Here is an 8410-nt window from a genome sequence, read left to right on the forward strand (position 1 = left end):
ATTATTTTACAAGTACAAGTGAGGTGCATACAATCAGATACACCCTTGAGTCTTAAAACACAGCAATCGTATCTGGCATATCTGTATATTACAAACATTTTAAATTTAAAGTAAAAAACGGAACGATTTACTAACTAACTGAACACGGCCATCTGGTGGAATAAGGTAAATATTGCACTTAAAATAAAATGAATCCCGATTCAATCATGCTCCAATTTGTTGCCAAGAATGAATGTAGAGCCCAGAACTTGTAAATAATATTTTTTGATATGTCCTAAGTAAAACTGTGAGCTTTATCAGACCTCATAGAAAACATAATGCACTTATCGGAGTGCAGAATCCCATTTAGTGCACGCCCTAAAAGCTTCCATTTTCTAAATATATATAAAAAGGCACGAAGCATATTTTATATTGGCATATACAGCTGCTATCACCTGACTGCATTATGCTTCAAAAATACATATTAACGCAATGACATATACTGGGAGCAAAGTATGGCGGTTGGGCGATAAACGAAAAAGGTCGTCGTTCTTTTAAGTGTCATCAAGTCTCATTTTGTCACTATGACATTACACAAGAAATCAATATTTAACTAACGCGAATTTCCAGCTATAATAGAAGCGTAATTTTAGGAAGTGATGAGCTGAATATTCACTTTTGGCCAATGGTGTCTAGCCACGATTTTCGGTCATCGACTTATGTTGAAGTATCTGATTGGAGGCCGTGTGCCATATGCTCGGCGGTGATTGGTCCAGCCTTGTGCGTGGTGCGCAGCCATTGGTCGACGGTGGTGGGTTTAACGGTGTGGGCACGCTCGACGAGAGAAGTAGCCGCACGACCCCTGCTGTAAAGACAGAGCTATCTGCGTTGTTTCCCCTGCCTTTTGTCTCTGGAACTGAAGACTCAGCGTCAGGCGAGCTGTATCTCAAAATGAAACGAGTCTGGGTGGTAGGGCTTCTTTTCGCACTTCTAGCCTTCGGTGAGTAGCGTGAAGATAATTTAGTCATGTGGCTCGCTTGGTTATCCATCATTTTTAGCTACTTTAGCTCCAGCAAGGCTAATGAGAACTTGTCTTTGTGGGGTTTTTTTCCCCCCTCCTCTCCTGCTCATTCATTATGAATACTGGTATTTATTTTTGGTATAAGTTCGATAATTACTCTTTGCATGTTTTACTATATCGGTTAGAGCAACTTGAATTTGCATTATTCCTCCCTGGCTTTCCAGAAGTTTCTGGTTGAAGGGAGGGGGAAAAAGCACATTGGAGACATGCTAGCGCAAGAAAATGCGTTCATTTTCATTCATTTGTGCTTGAAAGTAACATCTTTCCAGAACTTTCCATCGGCGACACAGTTCATTTTCCATTTGATAGCGCTTCTATAGGACTTATGCATGTTCCTATTTGGATCACAACTCAACTGACCCTAAAGCTATCTCTTAAAATCTTTTTTTTTTTTTTTAATGATCCGTATCAAACATTGCTATAAACTTTGGGATATGCTCCGATTTACGATCTGAATACGTGACCATACACTGTTTTTTATGGCAGCTGCTGTGAAGGCTGAGGATGAAGTGGACGTGGAAGGCACAGTTGAGGAAGACCTGGGAAAGAGCAGAGATGGCTCCAGGACAGATGATGAGGTGCTGCAGAGGTAGGTGCAGCCGATTTGCCAAAGGGGATTTATAAAATAGAAATGGGGGTTTGCACAAGAGGGTTAAAATGACGGCCGTTGATGCTTTGCATACCAATATTCATGTTTGGCACACGTTTAAAGTTACATGGCCAATAAGAAGCCGTATTTCATGGTCAGGAAGTTGTCTCTGTCGACACAGCTGCTGTGACCAGATGAAAGCTCTTTAGTAAAATTAGGTTTAAATGAAAAAGATGGAAAGTATATGGTTAGGCTACTCCCAAAGCTGGGGTTAATGTGTGCTGTCAAGCTTAAGCATCAAGACATTAATGCCATATACTCTTTATTTTTTTATTGCAGGATGTCATTGTAACTCGATATTTTTGTACACTTTCCTAATATCTTGCAGCACTAAGATAAAACTACTTTTTTTTTGTGACACAAGTTATCAAGGTCAGTGTCACCCAGCTTATGTACACAGGTCACCAGGGCAGGCATGTCTCAGTTGTCAGGGCACAGCTCTGATAGATCAGTGACATTATCCTGGTGCTCGACACCACTGTGTATTAGGTTAGCAACCGAAAACAAGGAGACCGGTTGCTTTCTGTTTCAAGTGCCCATTACTGATGCTTGAAACTTGTGCGCTCTGTTTGTTTCACTTGTGTTCTTGTTTTTGCCCGCCTTCAGGGAGGAGGAGGCCATCCAGCTGGATGGTTTGAACGCTGCTCAGATTAAGGAACTAAGGGAAAAGTCTGAAAAACACGCATTTCAGGCAGAAGTCAATCGTATGATGAAGCTCATTATCAACTCTCTCTACAAGAACAAGGAGGTTTGTTTGGGAAGGGGGAGAAATCTACCACTTAAAGATGGCTGGGCTGCTGGGTGATTGTCTGGGGGAAAGCTCACCTGTTTGATCTTGTCTTCCAGATCTTCCTCAGGGAGTTGATCTCTAACGCCTCAGATGCTCTGGATAAGATCCGGCTGTTGTCGCTTACAGACGAGGCAGCGTTGGCGGCCAACGAAGAGCTGACCATCAAAATAAAAGTAAGCAGATAAAATGCCTTGGTGTGCAAACAGGTATTTAAAAATGTATGTTTAAACCCATTATTATTTTTTTTTTTTCAAAGCTGTGCTTAACCCCCACCTGTTTAAAAAAAAAAAAAAAAAAACGTTCTTTGACAGGAAATACAAATTGGCTTAAAATGAAAAGGTGTGGTGCTTCTGCTTTAAGTCCATGAATCAAAGCAACAAAAGTTTAACAGTATTAAACCTTCTAATTTTACAGTGGCTGTAGAGAGAATTTCTTTTAAATGAAAGTAATTAGCTTATAAAGTTTTGATTTGAACATTGTGTAAATGTCTCAAAATCTGAGCTTGTGCTGGATTGTCGTCTCTGGGATGTAAACCTTCGTCGTAACTGTCTCCGTTCTCGCTTTGCAGTCTGATAAAGAAAAGAACATGCTCCACATCACTGACACCGGCGTCGGAATGACCAAAGAGGAGCTGGTGAAGAACCTGGGAACCATCGCCAAGTCGGGCACCAGCGAGTTCCTCAACAAGATGACGGAGATGCAGTCCGAGGGCCAGTCTACGTCAGAGCTGATTGGCCAGTTCGGCGTGGGTTTCTACTCCGCCTTCCTCGTTGCCGACAAGGTCATTGTGACGTCCAAGCACAACAACGACACTCAGCACATCTGGGAGTCGGACTCAAACCAGTTCTCCGTCATCGAGGACCCCCGTGGAGACACGCTGGGCAGGGGCACAACCATCACGTAGGTTTAATAAGACATTTTATAGTTATTTGAGGAGTTGTCCAGTTGTTACTACTCCGGCTCCAGCATTGCGTTGGCTTTGACCGTGACCGTTCTCCCTCCTCTTTCTCCAAACTCAGACTGGTCCTGAAGGAGGAGGCCTCAGACTTCCTTGAGCTGGAGACCATCAAGAATCTCATCAAGAAGTATTCCCAGTTCATCAACTTCCCCATCTACCTCTGGGCTAGCAAGGTGATCATTTGGTTCTAACGTGGCTACGTGCCATTGTGTCAGAAAAGGAACACGTAATTGACCAAATGGTGTGTTTTGTTAATGTCAGACCGAGACGGTTGAGGAGCCCATCGAGGACGACGCTGAGGCAGAGGAACCAGAGAAGGAGACTCCTGAAGATGATGTTGAAGTAGAGGAAGAGGAGGAGGATAAAGACAAGCCAAAGACGAAGAAGGTAACTTGTTAACATGGAATCAGAATGGTTTAGTTACAACTGCTTATTTTTAAAGATGCACTGATATATCTTCAACCTTTCCCGGCTGATGCCATTTGTTCACTTTCTAGATAGATTTGAACTGAGTAAAAACATTTTCTAAAACCACCTAAAGTTTCTCCATCACTTAGAATGTACAACTGCATAGAAGTTTTCCAGGTAAAATAAGCTTTTATTATAACCTTTAGGGGTTACTATTTGCTCCCCTGAAACTAATTGATTGCCTTAGTTTTTATTTAATATTTTTCCTGAAATTTCCATTCACAGTAAATTCTTGTCCAGATTCCTAACAGGGGAAGCTCCAATTTACTCTTGTTCTTTAATATAAAGGTGCTTTACACAACCTTTAGGTCTGTCAGTGTTGTGCTGCTTTGCTTATTTACAGGTTTCTACAACTTTTGCTCTACATAATGGGTTTGATTAGAGTTGACATTTTTAAACTGTATTTTACATCTTCTATCAGAGAATGGCATTACCAACAGCAGCCCTCTGTTTGCCTGTTGTTCAATGGAGCCTTTGTCTTTAAATGCAGACTCCAAAGGACTGACAACATTTCCATATCCCTCCTTCCTTGACCGGCAAGAACTGAACTTGTCAAAAGATGATAAAATGTCAACTTTGCTCCAAGTTTCAGCTCCTGTTATCTGCTGATGTCTAATGCTCTTATAGCAGCATAAATAAACAAAATGCATTGCTCTCTATTATTATAAAGCTTTATAAACCTTTAATACCTCAATCAGGTGATTATCACCGTATAATGTTCACCTTCAACATTAAGAAGTATTTTATAAGCAAAGGTAGCCCTTTATATGGTTGCAGTGAGACTGTCCACTTTATCCCAGTGCATCTCTGATATTTCTGCTCTTTCATGGCTAAGTTGAGCAGCATTATGATAGCAAAACTGGTGAATCAGTGTAGTTTTTTGTTAAACCATCATTCGCTTTGCAGGTTGAGAAGACGGTTTGGGACTGGGAACTGATGAACGACATCAAGCCAATCTGGCAGAGACCAGCCAAGGAGGTGGAGGAGGATGAATACAAGGCCTTCTACAAGACCTTCTCAAAGGTATGAAAAGTCTCTGTTCGCCAGATAGCCTTTAAGCTTTTTATTGTACAGACTTGGTAAGTTTCAATAACGTTTTCCTCTCCACCAGGACAGCGACGACCCCCTGGCTCACATCCACTTCACGGCTGAGGGAGAGGTGACCTTCAAGTCCATCCTGTTCGTCCCCACGTCGGCTCCCCGAGGCCTCTTTGACGAGTATGGCTCCAAGAAGAACGACTACATCAAGGTTTGTGGCCGACGCGATGCTCGGCGTCGACAAACGAAATAAAACCCACACAGCGGCCTGGGACTCATGTTGAAACTTTCTGCCGCAGCTGTTTGTCAGGAGAGTTTTCATCACAGACGACTTCAACGACATGATGCCCAAGTACCTAAACTTCATCAAGGGAGTGGTAAGTGGTCAATGGCTGGTTTCTACCATCTGCTGGTTTTCTACTTTCGTCTCACTTTGTCTGAGGGTAAAGTGTGATTTTTACTTTTACCAGGTTGACTCTGATGATCTTCCTCTGAATGTGTCCAGAGAAACTCTACAGCAGCACAAACTGCTCAAGGTAAAGGCCCACATTACCTCACTGCCAATGTTTTCTTCTGGGTTGTTGAGCTCTTTGTGGCCCATATTTCATTTATATTGAAATCGAACAGAATTTATTATATCAAAAGTGAAACATCTGGTTTGTCCTGACTCCAGGTCATCCGCAAGAAGCTGGTCCGTAAGACTTTGGACATGATCAAGAAGATTGCGGACGACCAGTACAACGAGAAGTTCTGGAAGGAGTTTGGCACCAACATCAAACTGGGCGTCATCGAGGATCACTCCAACAGGACCCGCCTGGCCAAGCTGCTCCGCTTCCAGACCTCCAACAGCGAGACCGTCTTGGCCAGCCTGGAGCAGTACGTGGAGCGCATGAAGGAGAAGCAGGACAAGATCTACTTCATGGCTGGTACCACCAGGAAGGAGGTGAGCCGAGAGGGCGGTTTGAGGGTGTTGAAGGGAAAGTTGGAAAACGCCTTGAAATAACCTGGGACTCTTGTGCACAGGCGGAGTCTTCTCCCTTCGTGGAGAGGCTGCTGAAGAAGGGCTACGAGGTTATTTACCTGACCGAGCCTGTGGACGAGTACTGCATTCAGGCGCTGCCCGAGTTTGATGGGAAACGCTTCCAGAACGTGGCCAAAGAGGGTGTCAAGTTTGAGGAAAGTGAGAAGGCCAAAGAGAAGAGGGAGGCCCTGGAGAAGGAGTTTGAGCCACTCACTACTTGGCTGAAGGACAAGGCCCTGAAGGACAAGGTAGAGAACTTGTTGTGTTGTTGTCATTTTACTTGAGATTATTGGAAATGAATTTGGCTCCTGGATTTAATGTTCTAATCACCATATTTGTCTTCTCCCAATAGATTGAAAAGGCGGTCCTCTCTCAGAGGTTGACCAACTCGCCCTGTGCGCTGGTCGCCAGTCAGTACGGCTGGTCAGGAAACATGGAGAGGATCATGAAGGCACAGGCTTATCAGACGGGAAAAGACATTTCCACAAAGTGAGTGTTAGTACAGCTGCAAATTTAAAGATCACAGGACACCACTTTCAGACAGGATTTTTGATGCGCAAATGTATCGCTGACTTGATAGTTTCTGGAGTTAAAACCGGAAGGTATTTCCTAAAGAAACTGTCTGTATGCAAAGATATTAAGGGAAAGTTGAGTGGAAGGAAAAAATGTGGTAGGAACATTAAACGGCTACTAGGAATTCTCCATCCTTGTGAGCATTGCATACTCAAAGATGTACATGTCAGCTGGAGTTAATAAAGAGACAGTTTTAGGACATAATTACAGATGAATAAAGAAACTCTTTGTTTTTCAAATCTTGTTGTTTTGACAACTAGTCCCTTTGAGTGTCTAAAGGAGTGCATTTCTTTTTGGATTATTTAAACCATTAGTTTCACTTGCAATGCTGTCATTTGTTTAGGACCATTACTTCAAACTCACATGCATTCTCTTCTGTTCCTCAGTTATTATGCCAGCCAGAAGAAAACACTAGAAATCAACCCCAAACATCCCCTCGTCAAACAGATGCTCAGCAGAGTCACCGTAAGCTTCTATACTGTTTTAACGATGCTTTGCTGTAGCTATCGTCGTACGATCTTCACTGTTCAAAACAAATGCATTTCTGACTCCCGTTTCTTTCATCTTTTAGTCTGACGCTGAGGACCAGACTGCATCGGATCTCGCAGTGGTTCTGTTCGAGACGGCAACACTGCGTTCAGGATACCAGCTGGCCGACACCAAAGCTTACGGAGACAGAATAGAGCGCATGCTCCGACTCAGCATGAACGTTCCCCTGGACGAACAGGCAAGTTCGCGTTGGCTGTTTCACACAAGTACTAGTTTATTGACTTAATTGTTAAGGTACCCATTAAAACGAATGTATCTTCTGTAGGTTGAAGAAGAACCTGAGGAAGAACCAGAGGAGCCAGCAGAGGAAGATCCTGAAGATAAAGAAGAAGTTGTAGATGATGACGACGATGAGACGGTGAGTCCGCTTTGCATCGTTACACGTCCTACTTGTGTCGTAAGGAAACTGAATGCCAAAGATTTCACGTTTGAGGCTAACTTACGATTTTTCCTTCTTTTCACAGATAAAGGATGAACTGTGAAGCACTGAATGTGAGGATGTGTGACGGTGGAACTGGAAATCGGACTTGTTTGTTGTTCCAGTGCCACTGTGGTTAATGTTATCCTGGGTGGGGTCCTGGGGACTGGGTTTTTTTTAAGGAGACCATTGTTTGTGTTTTTGTTTTTTACATTCCTCATGACTGTAAATTTGTTAATATTTAACTGAACTGTTTATGGAAAGATGCAATTCCGTCTATTGATCAAATAAATGTTACCACAAAAAAAAAAACAAATGGTGTTTTTGTTTCTTCAAATGCAGAAGTGAAACTAACCTGCAGGTGGCAGAGTGCTACCAAACCACTACTTTGCATAAATGGTTGTTGGCCATCATCAAAAGTGTCTCAGGATGGTGTTTCCATGACCACATTGTACTTCCAATTGAGCAATTGTTCTTTTACACATGGCACAGAACATTAATTTTTGCACTTAAAATATAAATTTTGTTCAATTTTATTTAAATAAACCCATTCAGAAGTCTGTTTTCACATTAAAGGTATTCATTTTGTTAAAAGCCTGCAAATGTTTGGAGGTGTAAAACTCATTTTGCCACAATGGGCTAATTTGGGCATGACGGTGGCAAAACAGTTGCACCGCTAAATCAGTAATGGAGGGTAGTACTGTTAATCAGGTTAAAATAAAAGTAAAGCACAAGCAGTAAATGCTTCACAATTATTGATGTCATATTCAGGTAAACATGGAAAAATGGCTGCTTTACAGAACAATGTGAGCAAATGTGTTTTTTTTTTTTTTTTTTTTTTTTTTTTTTTTTTTTTTTTTTTTGATACCATGTGACTGCTTTACTG

General features: G+C 42.2%; 1 protein-coding gene across 1 annotated transcript; it reads left to right on the top strand.

The window, feature by feature from the left end:
• The first annotated feature begins 814 nt into the window (after positions 1-814).
• Positions 815-7836, top strand: hsp90b1 (heat shock protein 90, beta (grp94), member 1). The gene is made up of 18 exons (XM_012880356.3): positions 815-979; positions 1547-1649; positions 2316-2457; positions 2556-2672; positions 3068-3399; positions 3519-3630; positions 3719-3844; positions 4832-4948; positions 5037-5174; positions 5263-5340; positions 5434-5499; positions 5637-5906; positions 5987-6232; positions 6337-6473; positions 6944-7022; positions 7129-7284; positions 7372-7464; positions 7571-7836. The coding sequence occupies exons 1-18, from the start codon at positions 931-933 to the stop codon at positions 7586-7588; spliced, it is 2379 nt and encodes a 792-aa protein (XP_012735810.2). The 5' UTR covers positions 815-930; the 3' UTR covers positions 7589-7836.
• The last annotated feature ends 574 nt before the right edge of the window (positions 7837-8410 follow it).

The sequence above is a fragment of the Fundulus heteroclitus genome, chromosome 2 (assembly GCF_011125445.2).
Source record: "Fundulus heteroclitus isolate FHET01 chromosome 2, MU-UCD_Fhet_4.1, whole genome shotgun sequence".
Lineage (NCBI taxonomy): Eukaryota > Metazoa > Chordata > Actinopteri > Cyprinodontiformes > Fundulidae > Fundulus > Fundulus heteroclitus.

What these genes read in the sequence shown, in the direction of transcription:
- hsp90b1 (XM_012880356.3), top strand. Translation starts at nt 931, where the DNA reads ATGAAACGAGTCTGGGTGGTAGGGCTTCTTTTCGCACTTCTAGCCTTC. An exon ending in TCTACCTCTGGGCTAGCAAG is followed by an intron (nt 3,631 to 3,718) that starts GTGATCATTTGG and finishes TGTTAATGTCAG; the next exon opens with ACCGAGACGGTTGAGGAGCC. An exon ending in AGCAGCACAAACTGCTCAAG is followed by an intron (nt 5,500 to 5,636) that starts GTAAAGGCCCAC and finishes TCCTGACTCCAG; the next exon opens with GTCATCCGCAAGAAGCTGGT.